This window comes from Peromyscus maniculatus, chromosome 4, assembly GCF_049852395.1.
Source record: "Peromyscus maniculatus bairdii isolate BWxNUB_F1_BW_parent chromosome 4, HU_Pman_BW_mat_3.1, whole genome shotgun sequence".
NCBI lineage: Eukaryota > Metazoa > Chordata > Mammalia > Rodentia > Cricetidae > Peromyscus > Peromyscus maniculatus.
This window is the reverse complement of record NC_134855.1, coordinates 127,026,724-127,046,126: the sequence shown is the minus strand read 5'-3', so window position 1 is coordinate 127,046,126 and position 19,403 is coordinate 127,026,724. Positions and strand designations below refer to the sequence as shown.

The window sequence follows — 19,403 nt, the reverse complement described above, 5'->3', positions numbered from 1 at the left end:
AGTTATTGTCTCCTCTAGTGTCCTGTCCAGAAACTACCTTACACTAAAACCTAGAGCCAGTATAAATCTTTCAGCATCTGACTGTGGAACAACCCTATGAAGGCTCATCTGTACACTGAGGCACGGGAAACAAGCGTGGCTAGACTCGGATCAGGGCCCCCTCTGCCTCCCTGCTTGCTTGTTCTCCCCAAATCGCCTGTCAGGGTCCTTTTGCTCCATCCAGGACAGGAGGTGAATGGACAGTTTTGACTGGGGGAGGTGGTACCAAGTGTGGAAGGAACTCCTTGTGATGATAGAGAGGAGACCCAGAGGGAGGAGTTTGGAGCCCAGGAAATGCACTTTAGGGTTAGACCTAAGCAAGTAGGGCTGTAAGGACTAAGGTAGGAGGCAGAACCTGCAGCATCCTGTGCCTAGCTGGGAAAATGACTCCTCCTTGGGCAGTATTGCTGGTTCTCTGGGGTTTCCAAGCCCAGGGAGCTCATACATAGTGTTCTGAAAAGAATGAACCCTACGTTGATAAGCCAGTCAGTGACCCTGACATAGTGAAGTTTGCTTTGAGTACATTCAACAATCAGAGCAAGGACGAGTATGCCTACAGAGTGGTTCACGACACTTGTGTTGTTTCCTGATGAAGCAGGCAAGACAGCTAAGTTAGTCTAGGTTAGACATCTGTAGTCTGGGGTTGAGTTACATATAATAAATCAGTTGGTTTCAGTGGTTAGAATGCTTTTTAACTTTTACTGTCATTTAAATTATGTCTACTTACATAAAAATTACTACTCAACATTATGTTTTATTATAGTACTTAATTAACTAAGGAATGAACTTTAGGTAGGTCGTGGTGGTATACAACTGTGGTTTTAGCAGTTTGGAAGCTGGGACAGGAGGATCTGGATTTATATGTCAAAATAATAATAATAATTAATAATAATAATCACTTTAGTTTTGTTTTTGTTTTTCCAGAGCTGAGGACTGAACCCAGGGCCTTGCGCTTGCTAGGCAAGCCCTCTACCACTGAGCTAAATCCCCAACCCCGAATAATCACTTTAGAATAGATATTTCTAGGGAGATATTTCTACTGAGCAAAAAAAATATTTATATAAAAATTCCACAGACAAAGACTGAAAATATGTCAAAAACACATTTTAAAGTTTTTGCTAGTGTATATTTATTATGCACAATAATAGGCTTTTTATGACAGTTCATAAATGCATATAGTGCATTTTCATAGGCTTCCCCTCCCATTACTCTCTCTGTCCCTCTTGTCCCCCTCCCACTCTTGCTTATTTCTTTCCTCTTTCCAACTCATACCTTTCTACTTGTCTATCTCTTTTCATTGTTAATCATATGAGTTTAATTAATTAGAGTTACTTACAGGAACATGGCCGCCAGGTTTTATTTAGAGGCGCATGGGCAACTTACAATGACGTTCAAATATTAAAGCAATAGGAGCTCTGGGGAGATGGCTCGGCCAGTAACGTGCTTGCCACACAAACATGAGGACCAGAGTTTGGACCCCCATCACCCATGCAAAAAGCCCGACTCTGGGATGCAGACCTGTAAATCCTGGTGCTGAGAAGGCAGAAACAGGAAGGTCTGGAGAGAGCATGCTTTTGACCAGCCTAATCTGAGCTTCGGTTTCAGTAAGATATCCTGTGTCAAAAAGTAAAGACAGGAGCTGCTGAGGAAAACTCCTGGTGTTACTCTAGGCTCCATGCACTCACATGCACGCAAACAAGCAACTGGAAACCCTGAGAGAGTGGATGGAAGAGAAACAGAAGAGTAGGCATTGAGGACTTGCCAACTGTCTTGTGGCCAGAGACAAGCTGATTGTCCTGAGAGTGACCTACCAACTCAGCTCCATATCTTAGTTTCCTCCTACTCTGGACCCCTGGCAGACTTCACTCAGCTCATTGATCACATCAAACCATCTTCTTCATCCTAAAATGCTCCCTGGTAATGGGATACCTACAGAATGTCTTCAAGATGTCAATACCTATCTCCTAATATCACCCTGTAATCATGGGTGAGGAATACTTTGTTCCTCTTTTCTCAGCAGAGGAAAGGCAGAAGGGTTTCAGCCCTGCACAGTGCTGGGACCTCTGGGGATCTCTGCAGAGCACTAGTTGACCCTGTTGTCTGAGCTTATTTTGGGGGCTAGAGTCTCACCTGTGAGCTATGGCTATGGTTTTGCTAGAGCCAGGGTTGGCCTTGTGGGAAGAAAGGTTGAGAAAGGATGAGACTATGAGAAGAATGAGGGAAAGAAAGTGGAAGAAAGCAGGAGGAAGATTTCAGAGCACACACTATAAAAACTTATCCATAAAGCCACCATTCCAATCCTGTGTGCTGGTGCACAGTGACTGAAGTATCTTCTTGATGTAGGTCAGGTGACAATTGTGACAGTATACTGCAGATCTGGCTTCATCTCTTTGGATTGAGTGTGGTGATATATTGTGTATCAAATAAAACTTGCCTGAGGATCAGAGGACAGAGCAAACTACAAGATTAAACACAGAAGCCTGGCAATAGTGGCACACACCTTTACTCCTAGTCCTAGCATTCAGGAGACAGAAATCCATCTGGATCTCTGTGAGTTCAAAGCCACCCAGGACTACATGAGATTGATTCAGTCTAGGAGAGAAACAGAGCTAGGCAGTGGTGGCACACACCTTTAATCCCAGTCTTGGGAGCCACACACCTTTAATCTCAACACTTGAGATCTCATGGCCTTTGCTAACAGTATTTAGGAAGCACACACACCATTACTCCCGGCACTATGAAGGGCGTGTAATGACTTGGCGGAGAAAGGCATATAAGGCATGAGGAGACAGGAAGTAGGCAGCTTTCAGCTGAGGACTCAAAGGCTTTCAGTGAGAGGATTCATGGAGATAGAATCTTGGCTCCCTTTCAGTCAGAGGATTAGTGGAGTTGGTGAAGCAAGAAGTTTCTCTAGTGGCTTGTTCCTTTGTCTCTCTAATCTTTCAATATTTACCCCAATATCTGGCTCCAGGTTTTTATTATAAGACCATTTAGATTTCATGCAAAATCCAGCATCTAACTTTTGGGGTACAAACCCACACCCTGGAATTAAGAGTCCCATGAGCAGAACCACAACCCTCCCAGAGCCTGCCCTCTAGAAATGCAGGTGTTGGTGAAAGCAGCTATTGAGAGTAAAGCCTAGGCCTGACTTGGTAGAGCAGAATATGGAGACTTGAGGTAGATGATGTACTAGTGGTTTATGACTCAGTCTGTGGCTTCCTCTAGCAGACTTCCTCTACCAGACTGCCACCTCCTAACTCTTAACTCTCCAAACTAGAGACCATCCTTTTAACTTTCACCTCCAAGAAAGAGATGCCAGGCCTTGGAGAAGCTCCAAACTCAGGAGAGAGTTTGAGTCCCTCCCCATATTGACCACAGACATGATGAGGCCCATCTGTGAACAGGCAGCAAGAAGAGTCTGCTCACTTCAGTCTTTTTCTGTCTTCAGTAAAAACTACCAGCAACATTCTTCATGAAGCTGAGGCTGAGAAGGACCATCTTTAAGAAATTCGAGGAAAGTCTAGACATTTGCCCCTTTTAGGACAATCTTGAACTGAAAAATGTAAGGCAGGACACCAGCATCCACCTTTTTCACAGTTGTGGGTGCTGACAGAGGATGCGGGGGGGGGGGGGTACAAGAGCAGGTGACAGAGCTATGCTTAGAGACCAAAGGAGGTACCAGTGGCAAACTTCCCAGAATTCCTTCCTAAGCCTTAATGGGGAAAGAGTCCCAAAAGGCAGGCAGCCTAACTGCAAGCTACAGAGACCTGGTCAACCTGTGCCCCCAAATCTGTCCACTCCCAATAGCAGCTGCCTGCTCCTTGAGTGTCATGACCTCATAAATCCCATGTCTTCTTTGATCCTGAATCCTGGACCTGAGTAGCAACTGCTCATTGGTCATCCTCCTCTTCCCCTTGAATCTGGGTGAAGAGCCTAGTGAATTCTGATGTTATATGTTAGAGACCCTTCACAGATACACAGCTCGAAAAGGGAGTGAGAGAAGGGGCCCTACTGTCTTCACTACTGGAACTATGTCCTGCAGAAGCTCCAGTATATTTTCTGAGGAACAAGAAAAAGGGCAGCCTAATTCTTGGGACAATCCCCCAGGGCTAGTAGACCCCTATAAAGAATAATTAATAACTTAACTAATGACTTAAGTCTGACAGTAATCAACTCCTTCTGGAACAGACATCCCCTGCTATTCCTGGGAGCTTGCATCACACAGTGACAGTCCAAATGTTCTTCTAGGGGACATTTATTGGGTAAGGACAAAAACACAAATGCCTCTGGATCAAGAGGAAGCCCAGATAAAGACAGCTCACCACTCAAGCAGAGTTAGTGGTTACACCTCTAGACCAAAGACCAAAGTCTTCCAACTGCTGGCCAAGAAAGGGATAAGGTTGATTAGACATTGTCCTGACCATAAACCACAGGCTTCCTGAGCCTCTTTCATCCCCTGTCTCATTTTGATTGTTCCCTTAGACCTTTATCTACTCTTTCACCATCAGCATCCCACTCTCAAAACAGTTCAAGAATGACTTGTTCTATGGGACTTCTCTGACTGGGATCCACCCCAAAGATCTACCCACAGGCCTGCTCCTTTTTATGAGGATGCCTGTCACTCATAGGAAGCAGCAATTACTGGCTTAAGAAGCTCTGTGATTCTTGCAAGTGTCATGTCCTGGCATTTTAGAAAATTCTCTTTGTACATATTCATCATATAGAATAGATCATTAAACACCAGCATGTAATAACCTTTGTGGGCTATGGGCATGAGGGTGGAAGTTAAGCACTTAAAGGAGTTATCTCAGCAGGATAGCCTGGGGACCCTTCATTTTTATAGACCTTAAGAGATGTCCCAGATAGCATAACTAGACCCATCTGAGCTGTGGTCTTATGACCTGACCCATGTGGCCAGAGATAAAATGATTGTTAGCATCTACCTCTACCAAGGCATCCCACGTACACCATAGAGAAAGGCCAACCCCAAGCCCTTGTCAGCACAGATGGTCTTTGCTCTTTAGGAGATTTCCTCACATAGCTTTCCCCAGTTCTCTAAAGTTGATAGATGAAGGGAAGATTGTAGTCTCACTGTCCAGAAGGAGGTCCCCCCACGAAAAACAGCAGCAGAATCTTCCTGGCACCACTTAAAAATGAGGACAACCCTAGGAACATCTGCCCTTGGAAAAGGAGCCACATCTCATAATCTTCAGGGGACACATTATACTTAATATTTGAGTAACACTGATGAACCTGAGACCACTACATCTGATCTGGACCACTTGAGTAAGGGCCCAGCATGCATTCCAAAGGAGCTATAGAATTCTGACCTTTTGAAGTAGCTGATATCCTTGCCAACTATCTTCATGTTACTTTTGTTTCTTGGGAATCATAGGCTATGTGAAAACTGATGAAAGTGGCCGTGTTCCAATAAGACTGTTGAGAAGTGGTGACTGGTTTGGCCTTTGGCCATAGCTGTGCCTGTTTGCAAGTGCTGATCCCATGTAAAGCACCTGTACCTGAGACATGAAATAATATCTTTGGGGGAAGATATAATCATTTCAATGACAAATACAGCAGCTATAGATGCCTTCCCTGGGTCTACACAGGTGCAAGCCCATCAGCCCCAGGCATGGACAGAAGGACTCAGAGGTCCTACTCCTCACTGATGAACTATTAGGAGATGAAGAATAATTGCCTTTAGTTGTGTACCTACTGATGACCTTATTAGACTCCAATAGATAGTTGCAACCCAATTGTCATACAAATGTCCCTGGTTAAACTAGATGGGTCACAAAATGAAACCAGAAGTCATGAATCTGATAAAAAGGTGGGGATAGTGGAAAGGTGGAGGGTTGACAGGGATGAGAGGAAGAAAAGGACAAAGAAATCAGAATACACCAAACACATGTATAAAAATTTCCAAATAACAAAATCAATAAAAAGGAAAAATATTGTAATCTACTCTATCAACAAAATAAAAACCAGAAATTACCTCAATACATTCAATGAGGTTAAACCACCTTGAAAATAAAGCTTTTCAGAGATTAAATAAACAAACAAATGAATAAATAAATAAATAAATAAATAAATAAATAAATAAATAAATAAGTAAATGCCTAGCACATCATGCCATACCAAGTCTAAATACTGCAATTGCCTAGAACCTTCTATTACACCCTAACAAACACTTAGGCCCACCTTACACATAGTGGACATATAATCAAATACTTAGTCATTGCAAATTCAGTATATCTTCAGCTTTCTTCCCCTTTCAGTCTGTAAAATCTTGTTGGTCATGATGATTATGCTAGCTAGTTTTTTGTTAACTTGACAGAAGCTAGAGTCATTTGAAATGAGGGGACCTTAGTTTAGAAAATGTTCCCATAAGATCCAGCTGTAAGGCATTTTCTAAATTAATGATTGATGGGGGAGGATTCAACTCATTGTGAATGATGCCATCACTGGGCTGGTGGTCTTGGGTTTTATAAGAAAGCAGCATAAAGCCGGGCGGTGGTGGAGCACGCCTTTAATCCCAGCACTTGGGAGGCAGAGGCAGGCGGATCTCTGTGAGTTCGAGGCCAGCCTGGGCTACCAAGTGAGTTCCAGGAAAAAGGCGCAAAGCTACACAGAGAAACCCTGTCTTGAAAAACCAAAAAAAAAAAAAAAAAGCAGGATGAGCAAGCCAATATGCAGCACCCATCCACGGCCTCTACAGCTCCTCTTTCTGGTTCCTTCCCTGTTAGAGTTCCTGCCTTGACAGAAACTTTAATGGACTGTGACATTGGATATGTAATCCAAATAAACCATTTCCTCTCCAAGTTGCTTTTGGTCATGACATTTCATCTCAGCAATAGTAACCCTAATCAAGACAATGCTGGACCACAGCTTTGTCATTGAACATTACCTGATGCATATACATATATTCTTCCTTGCCCAAACGAAGGCTATGCATTTATTTTTGTCTAAACGTTTTCTTTGTCTTAGTTTTTGTCAGTTTTGAATTATCTTGCAGGAATTATTTTAAGTAACAGAATTGCCCAGGACTACCAAGAGTCAGGAATCCCTGAACTGAGACAGTGCATCACTGGTAATTATAGTGAGAACTGGCAATGAGCTGGCATTTGAGCAAGTCCCAGAGCCACCCAGAGGGCTCTTATGAAGGTTTTGGCAACCATGATTAAGAGTTACCTAAGCCACAGCATCCTCATGTCAATAACACATCTTGTTGAAACACAGCCACTCTTCCTTGATCATGATCTATAACTGCATTCTACATATGAGGTCAGCTTAGGGAGATGAGAGGGACACCAAATGTTGACAAACTTTGCTAAGCCATAGTCTGAGGTGGGGCCGGGTCACTAGTTTACTAGTTGTTGGAAAGTACCACAGTTCATACTGCAAGCAAATATGGACTCTGTGCTGTGGGGGTCCTTTCTGGGCTTATCTTGCATATTCTTAAGTCTGGGTGATCACAGATGCATGACAGTACTAGATCTTGCTGCTGAGGTCTGTTGTCCTTGGTGCTGCCTTGGACACTCTCAAAGTTCCTGTGGCTGTAGAAAGCTTTTTCTTCATCACAGAACCACAAGGACCCTAAGCAACTGGTGACAATTCAGGAATCGTGTTGTTAGGGCTAGAGAGGTGGCTCAGTGGTTAAGAGTACTGGCTACTCCTCTAGAGGAACTGGGTTCTATTCTCAACATCCACATGGTGTCTCACAGTCATTTGTAACTCTAGTCCTGTGAGATCCAAAGCCCTTTTCTGGCCTGCCCAGGCACCAGGCACACAGAATGTTATACAGATATACATGCAGGTAAAACCCATACATATAAAAATAAATGTAGCAAAACAAAAACAACAATAAAGGAACATGCTGTCCTTGAGGCATATGTGGTGTTCTCTTGGCCTGAGGTCCTGGTAATGGTGAGGAGTTTATTGGCTATGACTGAAGATGTTTTGGTGACACAGCTGGCCTGGTGGAGCACTATTTCTGACTCACAGGTGATGAAGATACACAAAGATTAGCCAGCTTGTTGTTGCTTTGACACAATAACTAAGCAAGTCAACTTCAAAGAGAAAAAAATTATTTGAACTTAGAGTTTTGAAGGTTTGGGTCCACAGTTTTGTTTTTGTTTTTTGTATTTGTGGGATTTTGATAAGGTAGTACATCACAGTACTTGTGTCTAAACAGGAGTTTGTGTCTAAACAATGCCTCTAAATTAAAAGGAAGTTAGAACACAAAAAGAAAACAAAAAGTTGATGCCCAGATAGCTCTTAAAAGTAAGTATTCCTATGACTTAGCTTTCATCAGTAGGTTTCACCTCTTAAAGGTTCTACCACCTCCTCACCTAAGCTTGGGACGAGCAAGGTAGAACAGGTGATGGTCTGATTACTGGCCTGAAAAGCTGGGCCTAGTCTGTGTCCATATGGTCATTCTGGAATCAAACCCACTGATATGGTTGGACAATGGAATCTACTAGGGTAGGCCCAGCCCCTATCTGCTGGAACATGATTAGACCTATGATTCTGGTTCTTCTAGGGCCAGAGTAAAGCTTAGATCATGAGCAACAGCCTAGAAATTGAGAAAGATTTGTAACCAAGATCACTAGGGCCAACCTGGTTGACATGATTGGCTAGATTCTTCGTGGGTTGTCCTAGACTCTATAGCCAATAAAAACCATCCTTACTCAGAGTGGGGTTAGAGTTCCAGACTGTGAACCAGTTTGGTACTGAGGTTGGTGTGTAGTATATCCTGGCTGTACTTGGGAGTCACCAAGACAAATCTAGTATTGGCATCCCAAACAGACTCTAGTCTTTTTTTTTAATCACTGGAGAGAATGTCTGTTTCCTGAACATGGGGGCAGTTGAAAAAGGTGATGTAAAACTGTCCTTCCTGGTCAGTGTGTCTTCTTTTATTTCTGTGTTTACCCTAGGTATTGAAACCTCACTTGATTTTTGAGAGTTTGTGAGGATATGTTCATGTGTAAATACTTGCTCAAATTGAGGTTTATATAGATCAATACTATCAAGTCCTCTCCCACCAGCTAGCTGATGTCATGCAGACATTATTTTAAGATTCATTTTATTTTTAATGGTGTGTATAGGAGGTATGTGCAGATGTGGGTACAGGTGCCCACAGAATCCAGAAGGGGGCCCTGGCTCCAACCCACAGCACAATGATTTTTAGTAAGCATTTAAATGACCTTGTTACTAATCTTGGCAACTGAGTTGTTCAAATGTTATATTCTTAACTATTTTATGAACACCTTGACAGATTAAGAAATTAAGGAATCAGCAATTCTTTAACAAATCTAAGCCCTACTGGTTCCTTTTGTCACCAGGGAAGCAAGAAAGTCACTCTCTGGAGATCGGAGGCTGCACACATATGCTGGGGTAAGAGAGGCAGACGCTCTACCTGGGCCCTGTCTTGGATATTTGATACCCTAGGGGACCACAGCCATTGTGCTTCTGGACTTGTGTGACAACAATTCTCATACATCTTACTTATTTATGTCTCTTCTGTTGCCCTCCCCCCACCCACCCCCACCCCCGCCACCTCAGGAACTTCAAGGTAAGTGTCTTAGAAACTCAAACTGTCCCCACCACCAGCCCGTGGCACTTCCTCTAAAAATATACATGACAAGTGTTCAGAAATGCAATATTTAATGAGCTATTCTAAATGATGAAACAAGAGCAATATGAATTTTTCCTGGTTATTATCCACATACCCAGGCTTGACACTACACAATGTTGTAAAACAAGGAACATGAGCGCATAGAGACCCTGCCAAGGGTAACCACTTCATGGATGCAGAGAGAAGTGCAGGGCCAGTCCATGGATGACTCCAGTCAGAGGAATTATGAGCACTCATGCTTGTAGAGCTTGAATACTGTTGCCCAGGTAAAGGTACCAATACTGAACAGGCAGGTGTAGGTCTGAGGGAAGAGAATAAGAGAGGACGGTGAAAGGAGAAGGTGCAGGAAGCTTGTGGCTTGTGCTCCAAACTTCACCTTTTCTCTTCCATAGACCAATAGGTAGCAGAAGGAGACAAGCAAGGGCCTTCAGACATGACTACCCAGTGAACCCTGGGCAAGTCTTGAGCTGTGTCTTGATTCGAAGCTTTGAGGTAACCCAGGGTACTTGTTTCAACCCCACCCTCAGCAGACAGACCCTCTAGAGAAATATTTAGGATATCCCTGTGTGATTCACATACCTAGCAGTGGGGGTAGAAAGCACCCTGTCAGGATTACCTACTGTGGCAGTTAATTTTAACTGTCAACCTAACACAATCGAGGATCATCTGGGAAGAACATTTCTTTGCGAGATGAGCTAGATCAGGTTGGCCTGTGAGAATATCAGTGGGGGGGATTGTCTTGATTCCATTCATTACAGGAAGACCCAGCCTGCTGTGGGTAGCACCATTCCCTGGGTTTGGAACCTGAACTGTGTTAGAGTGAGAAAAGTGAGGCAAGTACTAGAAACTTGCATGCATTCATTTTTCTCTACTTGTGACGATGGAAGCGGCATGACTAGCTGACCCAGTTCCTACTGCCTCACCCCTGTCCCTACATCACCCACAGCTGTAAAAACTATGGAGACTGGGGTCCTGCCTTACATTATTTGCACTGTTGCCATCCTGAAAGGGGCAAATGTCAAGGCCATCCTCAAACTTCTTGCATATGGTTCTACGCAGCTGAAGCGTCATGGAGTAAACAGCTGGAAAAACCACCTGCAGAAAGAAAAAAGATGAAAGTGAACAGAGACTTCTTGCTTCTTAAGGAGCTCTGCGACTGTGCTCTGCTGTGGGATGGTCTGTATGTCAAATTGCTCTCATTGGTCAATAAATAAAACACTGGTTGGCCAGTGGCCAGGCAGGAAGTAGGTGGGACAAGGAGAGAGGAGAATTCTGGGAAGCAGAAGGCTGAGGCAGAGAGACACTGCAGCCGCCACCATGACCAGCAGCATGTGAAGACGCCGGTAAGCCACCAGCCACGTGGCAAGGTATAGATTTATGGAAATGGTTAATTTAAGATAAAAAAACAGTTAGCAAGAAGCCTGCCACGGCCATACAGTTTGTAAGCAATATAAGTCTCTGTGTTTACTTGGCTGGGTCTGAGCGGCTGTGGGACTGGCGGGTGACAAAGATTTGTCCTGACTGTGGGCAAAGCAGGAAAACTCTAGCTACAAATGGCGCCCAACGTGTTGGCAAGAGTTTCCACCTAAAACCTGAGAAAAGATTCTAAAACGGAACTAAAAACAGCTTCCTAATTGTCTCTCTCAAATGAGCGGCAGCCTGCCGGTTTGAGCTACTGGCGGGTTCCTGGCGTGTGCGCTTGACTTGCAGTATGGCGGGAATGAGGCCTCTACAAGTGGCACATTAAGCTGTGTGGTGGATTTAGCCTTTGCTAGTACAAAACAAAAAGAGGTTTCTGGGCTACACGCTGCTTGGATAAAAGCACAGACCCACGATGGCTCCCAGAGCTGGCAAAAAACGTAACACCGCCATGTTGGGAAGCTGAAGTGGGCGGAGCCAGCAGCCACAGCGCTGTTTCAGGCTTAAAAGGCTGCAGCTTAAAGCAATAGGCTCAAGGTAATATAAAAAATAAGCCACATGAAGATGGCTACCACACAGAGAATCTGGATTATGTTCTCTTTGATATTCGTAACTGAAGAGAAACATTTGATTGCAAAAGCTGTTGAGTTATGCCAAAATGTGTGTTTTAAAGGTACCTTAACTTCAAAATTTGGATGTAAGGATTTGTTGCTTTGGAAAGGAGGCTCTGCTTTTGTTTCCACAGAAAGCCAGAGGCTGTGGATCTGTTCCAGATTAAGATACATCAGGTTTGACCAGCCAAGACCACCTGAAAGGTCTCCGATGACACCATGGCCCAGATGATCCAACATCCAGAATCGTTTCAAGGCAACTGGCTCAGACGATACAGTCTCACGGACTACTCCATGATCCTAAAATTTTCTTTGTGTCCCCATAAGATACAGCGCCCCCCTCCAGCAGGAAGTAGTAAGAGAAGCTACGCCCAAATTCCCAAATATACCAAGCTGACTTTGGAGATGTGTAAAAGTTAAAACCTTCCTTTTAAAAAAAAAAAAAAGAAAGGGGAAGTGCTGTGGGATGGTCTGTATGTCAAATTGCTCTCATTGGTCAATAAATAAAACACTGGTTGGCCAGTGGCCAGGCAGGAAGTAGGTGGGACAAGGAGAGAGGAGAATTCTGGGAAGCAGAAGGCTGAGGCAGAGAGACACTGCAGCCGCCACCATGACCAGCAGCATGTGAAGACGCCGGTAAGCCACCAGCCACGTGGCAAGGTATAGATTTATGGAAATGGTTAATTTAAGATAAAAAAACAGTTAGCAAGAAGCCTGCCACGGCCATACAGTTTGTAAGCAATATAAGTCTCTGTGTTTACTTGGCTGGGTCTGAGCGGCTGTGGGACTGGCGGGTGACAAAGATTTGTCCTGACTGTGGGCAAAGCAGGAAAACTCTAGCTACAGTGCTCAGTGTGTGAAGAGATCCAGATTCTCTTCCATTTGGAGTTCTTCAAGGCCTGGCGTCAGCTCTGTGAAGACAGAAGCCAGGGAAGTCATCTCTAGATTAGAGAGTTAAGAACCAAGAGTGGGGACCTGCTGGAAAGCAGGGAGGGCAAGGCTGAGTCCATTCCTGCCAGTCCTTGTAGCGCACATTTGACCACAGGAAAACCCAAACATCACCCTCAGCAGATCGGAAGCCACACCTGCATTCCCAGAGAACACAGGACATGTTCTGGGAGGGAGGTGGCTCTGCCAGTGTTGGCGGGGAAAGTCAGCCCTAAGACCTGGAGCCAGATCTCCAGATACTTCCTCAACTGAGCTACTAGGAAAACAACTGAAGTCCAAGCACAGGCCAGAGCGGTGTTTCAGGAGAGGCCTTGCTCCTTTTACAGTGTGTGCTTCTGGACATCAGCTGGGTGCTGTGCAGGGATCTCAGAGTCCTCAGCACTAGGCAGAGCTAGAGTCCCTCTGCCTTTCCTTTGCCAGGGAAGGAGGAACTGAGTGCCCCTCCCCAACGACCAGAAGTTCAACATTGGAGATGAGCATTGCTATACTGACTACATTCTGTAGGGGCATTATAGGATGATGAAGAGGGTCTGATGTGGTCAGTGGGGCGGAGTGGGGCAGCCAGAGGCCCAAGGCAGGAGGGAATAGAGAGGAGGAGCTGTCTGGTGCTCTCAAGAGAGGTAGTGGCCACTCTCTATGCTCCATGAATCCTCAGCATCTTTTCTGTTTATCTTTGTTTTACTCTACCCATTTTTTTTTTTACCAATTACTACTTCATTTTGTTTGTTTGAAACTTTGTGTCTGACATATTTTTCAGCTTCATCTATCGGCACCTTTTCGTGTGTGAATCTTTTACTTACCATATGGTTTTATCTGCTTGGAAATGTCTGTTCTGGGGCCAGTGAGATGGCTCATCAGGTAAAGGCACTTGCCACCAATCCTGGTAGCCTAAGCTCGATATCTAGTATCTCCATGGTGGAAGAACAGAACTGCCTCCCCAACTGGTTCTCTGATCTCTGCGTGTGCCAACACACACACACACACACACACACACACACACACACACACACACACACACTGAGTGAATGAATGAATGAATGAATAAAATATAATAAAAAATCTTTAAAAAGAAACGCTCACTCTAAAATTACTCATTTAAAATGTTTCAAAGCAATAAGAATGACATATGTATATTGTATGTGATAGAAAATGATCTAATTTTAAAAGAACTTGTAAGGAAACTGAATGAATTAGGTTATGTGTAACTTTCAAGAGAGGTAGATTGCCCTCTCATGTCCCTCAGTGAGTAGCAGGTACATTCTGGCATGGCAGATGTCGAGGATGTGGTCACTTACCTTCTCCTCCCGGGAACTCAGGATACGTTCCAGCCTGAAGGCGTATTCATCCTGACTTTTCTGGTTGAATGTTTCCACGGCAAACTCCACTGTGGGAAGGAAGTAAGTAGAATAATCATTTTCCTCCGTGGCCTTTGAAATGGGAGTGATGAGGAACTGGAGGCTTAGGAAAAGTAGCAGCATGGCACAAGGCCGAGTTTTCCTTCCCTGGGGCCAGGACATGGTACCAGAACTCCACAACCACTGCTTTGCCTGTCTCAGCCTGTCAGCCCCACAAGAGTTTATCAAGTCCCTAATCTCTTCAGCTCGGACACAGGCTCCACCTTCTCAGTTGCCTCTCTGATTTACACCCTCTCCTATTCTTGCTTGCTCCAACAAAGGTTTTTCTTTTTAATTTTTTTTTGATTTTCTTTGTTCCTTTGTTTGTTTTTGAGATGAGGTTTCTCTGTGTGCCCCGACTGTCCTATGTGCCTATGACTGACTACGCAGACCAGGCTCACCTTGAATTCAGAGATCTGCCTGCCTCTGCCTCCCGAGTGCTAGGATTAAAGGCGTGTGCCACCACACCCATCGTCAGCAAAGGTTTTTAAATCACCCCTAGTCCTGGAAAGAGGAACAGGACACCAAACAGAATGTACTGGAGAGAATCAACCCATGGGGAAGATCATCCTCTTATGTGGGCCAGTCATGTCTGCTCCTGATCTTCAATGAGACAGAGGAGCAGTCATCAGAATGTTCCAGATTCCCATGCTAAATTGAAAGCCCAACCCCACACATGTTAGTGGGAGACAGTGAACCAAGGAGCAACTGAGATGCAAAGAATCCGAGAGACGAGTAAGCTTTGTGGCTGAGGAGGCACAGCTGCTAGAGGCTCATGGGACATGCTCAAAGCCTGCCTGAGCACCACTGGCCTGGGGCCTATGGGATTAGGCTGAGAATGAAGACCACTCACTGTCCCAAACTACTTCCTTGTTGCTTCATAGCTTTGCTCCAACTACTGGCAGAGCAGTTGGTGAAGTGGAGACAAAGGACAGGAGCTTCCGTGAGAGACCCTGTCACAAGAAAATAAAAGTAAGTGATAGAGAGACACCTGGCATTGACTATGGCCTCTGTGTGCATGTGCACAATCATACACACATATACACACCCACACACACACATACACACACACACATACACACACACACACACACACATACACACACACACATACACACACACACATACACACACACACACACACACACACACACACACACCATTTTTTTATTGCTGACCACAAATCTTCCAAACACCCCTAGTGAAAAGGCAATGAAATAGACATCCTCAACCATAGTAATGGTGCCTGATCACGTCTTGTGGGGAGGGCATCCAAGGAAGACAACAGAGATTGAAATTAGGAGAAATAGTCGGGAAGTTATAGTAACTTATAGTATGGTGCATATTATAGTATGGTGCATAACCTGTAATCTCAGTACCATGGGAGAGGAGACAGAATTATGAGTCTATGGCTAGCCTGTGCAGTGTACTGAGACTCTGTTCTCAAAATAAACAAACAAACAAAAACCAGTAACAGCAAAATCAAAGATGCAGGGAAAGAAGTTACCATAGTCATCATCCCACATGTACCTACCAATGAGTTGGAATATAAAATAGAACCCATGATGGTGCTACAGAGAAAAGAGCAAGGCTCAGCCATGTTGGGAGAGTCTAATACATCCTTTATTTCTCTAACACTGAGAGCAAGAAGACTGAGTAGGACAGAAGCCAGAGAGGACTGAGCAGGTGCAGTCAGCTGACCTGTAAGTGGTTTTACAGACTGTGAATTACCCCGCTCAATGGGAGTATAGAGTACTTTTTATCTTTTGCAAAATAATACAAAATTTTTAACCATCCCCATGTTTTTAGCTCTTTGAATATATATCTATATATATTTAGAAGTTTGGTGCTTCATGCTTTTCCCTTCCCATCCCTACCTTTCTCCTGTTCTAGGGCAGGACTTGGAAGAAGGAAGCCCATAGGTGTACACAGAGCAGCTCTAAAGGGACCACCAAGGAGAGCTACCTGGGCTGAGCTGTATGTACATGGGGCCAAGAAAGCCTTTCTGTGCTGAGCTGAGGTGGGAGGGTTTATTCCATTTGCAGCATCATCTGTTCTCTCCTAACAAAGAGGGAACTCTAACCTTAAGTAGACAACTAGTCACAAGAGTCGGAAACTGTCCCATGCACCCACATGAACCTGTGTGTATTTCTTAGACCAGGACAAGGGACAAGTATAGGAGGCTACTCACTGGCTCAGACTAACAAGCATTTGGTCAGAAATAGAAAAGCTTATCCAAAATCCAGCAGGAAGGAGGGGATGGTACAGAAGAAGCTAGTCACTCCCGAGCCTAGCAGAGTAAGGAGAAGATGATGAGGGCATCAGAACCAGGAAGGATGGAGCTCACCAGGTTCTAGGAGACCATGTGGCATACATGGCTGTGCTTAGGGCCAAGGGCTAAGGGCTGGGAACAAGTACTGGACCCTTTTGGGGGCAGCCCTGGAAACATTCCCAGGGAGTATGACTCATCCCAGTTCCTGGGCCTTTGATTGCCCATGAAGTCCCTTCTTCATTCATGGAACTCATTGCATAAACAATGCTCACAAAGCATTAGCTCTGCTTCCCTAAATGTCATCCATGCAAATGAGGTCAGGAATTAACATTACCCCTGCTTCGGTCTTCCTCCCCTTCGATCCCCCAACTTAGTACTGACAACAGGCCATTAACAATTGATGGATTGGGTCCCTTCATTTTGTCATCCTTACTATGGTCATCCCTGCAATCAATGTCTGTGCCCAGCCCACCTCTACCCTCCCCACAGGCTGCATGCACCAGCCCATCCTGTCCTGCCTTATGTATCTTATCTGGCAAGACTCCCTCAGATCCAAGGTCCAGGCACCTGTTGATGTCACAGTACCACATGCTGTCATGCTGCGTTGTCTCTCCAGAGTCAGAAGCTCAGCTAAGCACTCAGAACCACCCTAGAAGGGAAGGAAAGGCCTTACAACTCCATCTGCCTCCTCCAGTGTTCACCTCTCATTTCCCTGCACTGCTCCTCTGTTCCTGGTCTGCACTTTGTCTCTCTGTCACTTTGATTTCTGTCCCTTGAGCTTTGTTCTGGCCTCTGGCCTCTGATTTTTTTCCTCCTCATCCTTTCAGTATTCTCAGCAATCATCTCTTTACTAGTGGACTCTCGGGTGTCTCGGTAACAAGTTGTTTATATAAACTTTGCTGTCTTCACACACCTTTATGTTGAGTGACCCCATGCTATGGCCACACACAGCCTTTGCCTGTCTCCTTCCTGGAAGTGGGGCCCATTTCCTCCCTGCTCTGCAATGGCTGTACATGGTTTTTTCCTACCTTTGTCTTTTACTGTCAGATGTTGTCAACTGTGTCCCAAGAGCCATTTCCAGGCCAACATCTGTAATGTGGTATATTGAACTACAATTATCCTCTTTTGCTTACACATTGCTCATAGCTATTCTCAAGACACAGGAGTAGTACTGAGTTATTGTGAAGGAGATCTTGTGACCTCCAAACACCACTTTGGTAAACAATAGTTTACCTTTTTAGTTTTTTCTTCCATAAATAGTGTGTGTAACACTGGATCGGTGTTGATCAGTATGATCAGTATGTTGTTCAGTATGATCTTTGTAGCCTCTGATATATCAGAGTGCCTCAGTTGTTCATGGTAGCTGCATCCTCTGGGCATCTGCGAGCATGAGCATGCAGGCTCTTTCGTGTACCTTGCTCTTCACAGAAGGCAGACCTGGGAACATTTTGACTCATATCTCTGCCTCTACCCAGAAGAGAGTGGTGTTCCACTGTTCAGAAAAAGAACCGTGCTCTTTCTTCGCTAGTATCTCAGAAGATAGACTCTTTCTATGTTAAGAGAACTAAATGGTGAAAACTGACAAACTTTTCCAGCCTTGTTGCCTATAGTGGGGAACATGCATGAAAGACAGAGCTCCAAGTTCTGAGGCTTAGACTGAGCGTGCCCTAGCCAGCCTAGACAAATTGTTAGGGCAAGGAGAAAGACTTTTTAGAAAGCTGACAAACCAAAAAGATGGAGCCTGTGACCAACAAAGACCACTTGCCTGGACGTTGTGGGTACAAGACTTGCATAGGAAACTGGTAAGATGGCTCAGCAGGTAAAGGTACTTGCTGCCAACCCTGAGGACCTGAGTTTGATCCTCAGAACCCTCAGAACTTTGAGGCATACTCAAGTACACATGCTCACACACATATGCACAATAAACAAATAAGCAAACATACATGGAGTCTAAAAGGCGTGTCAGATAGGCTGGCTGGCAGCAGAGTGGTTAGAGGCTTCTGGAGGTCTACTCTCCCGATGCTGAGGCAGGGGTGTTATCTGCAGGATATTCTGGGTTCTGTGAATCTCACGGGAACAAATGCTGATTAGAAAGTCATGAGGACTCATATCTTTTCAGTTCCTTTCCCAGGAATGGTTGATTCTGTGGTTAATTGTTCGGAAAGAAAAGGCCTCTTTTCCGTGGAGAAGAGGGAAGATAGCAAACAGCTACTTTTCTAGGAGACAGATAATGAAAAGCTACTCCTTCAGGGTGGACAGAGAAGACAGAAGGAACTTTCCGTGGGAGACAGGACAAAGGGAGACGTTCTCTGAAGAATAGTCTTCAGTTTTCAGGTGGCTTCAGTCAGATGTGTCTTTTCTAAAAAAGCCTGTAAAAACCAGTAATATATTGCACAGCCACATGGCCTTCAGAATGAGTAATTTTTAAAATAAACTAAAAGCATGTAGCCTAAAGGGTTCACTCATCTCCTCTTGCTAACAGCTCCCCCGACCTGGAACTGGCCCTTTCAGGTCCACAGCCTTTTCTATCTGCTATTCTTCCCCAGTCCACAAGACACATTTACCCAAGACTTAGAACAACACCGAGGACAAATTTAAAAGGATATTTGAATAGCACTCCCCTGGGGAGGATATGTATTTTAGTCCCAATGACATGAAACAGGACTCCTCCTTGGTCCCATGATCCATATGGTTACAGACCAGATGATCTTTTGATCAAGGTCAGAGTGAGGCATTTTGCCAGCACATATGTGCCGTTAGTTGGTTAAATACGCTGAAAATGACTCATCTTTGAAAATAGGCCATTTATTTTGCATAAGAATAGGCATGAAGGGCCTGGGGAGATGGATCAATTGGTAAACAGCTTTCCTTCTAAGCATGAGGATCCAAATTTGTACCCCCAGTCAGGCAAGATGGCACATGCCTATGATCCCAGCCATGAGGAGACAAGAAGATTTCTGGAGCTCACTGGCTAGCAAAGTGTTGTCAATTCATTGAGCTCTGGGTTCAATGAGAGACCTTATCTCAAAAAATAAGGTGGATGGGGCTGGAGAGATAGCCTAGTGGTTAAGAGCACTGACTGC

The 19,403-nt window shown here is 44.6% G+C and overlaps 2 protein-coding genes across 2 annotated transcripts; one reads left to right on the top strand and one right to left on the bottom strand.

The window, feature by feature from the left end:
- The first annotated feature begins 266 nt into the window (after positions 1-266).
- Positions 267-3,588, top strand: LOC102923332 (cystatin-9). Its single transcript, XM_076568735.1, is given in 3 exon segments — positions 267-617; positions 3,196-3,223; positions 3,495-3,588. Coding segments are annotated over 3 exon segments (309 nt in total). The 5' UTR covers positions 267-422; the 3' UTR covers positions 3,581-3,588.
- A 6,100-nt stretch (positions 3,589-9,688) lies between these two features.
- Positions 9,689-14,244, bottom strand: LOC102918489 (cystatin-9-like). Its single transcript, XM_006984498.4, has 3 exons — positions 13,950-14,244; positions 10,658-10,771; positions 9,689-9,977 (listed from the first exon to the last, which is right to left on the bottom strand). The coding sequence occupies exons 1-3, from the start codon at positions 14,169-14,171 to the stop codon at positions 9,900-9,902; spliced, it is 414 nt and encodes a 137-aa protein (XP_006984560.1). The 5' UTR covers positions 14,172-14,244; the 3' UTR covers positions 9,689-9,899.
- Between the last annotated feature and the right edge of the window lie 5,159 nt (positions 14,245-19,403).

Excerpts from the sequence above, each read along its gene's own strand:
- LOC102918489 (XM_006984498.4), bottom strand. The coding sequence starts at position 14,171 with ATGTCCTGGCCCCAGGGAAGGAAAACTCGGCCTTGTGCCATGCTGCTA. Across the intron at positions 10,772-13,949 it reads TGAGTTCCCGGGAGGAGAAG|GTGGTTTTTCCAGCTGTTTA; the intron begins GTAAGTGACCAC and ends TTCTTTCTGCAG. Across the intron at positions 9,978-10,657 it reads ATGGCAACAGTGCAAATAAT|ACCTACACCTGCCTGTTCAG; the intron begins GTAAGGCAGGAC and ends CTCTTCCCTCAG.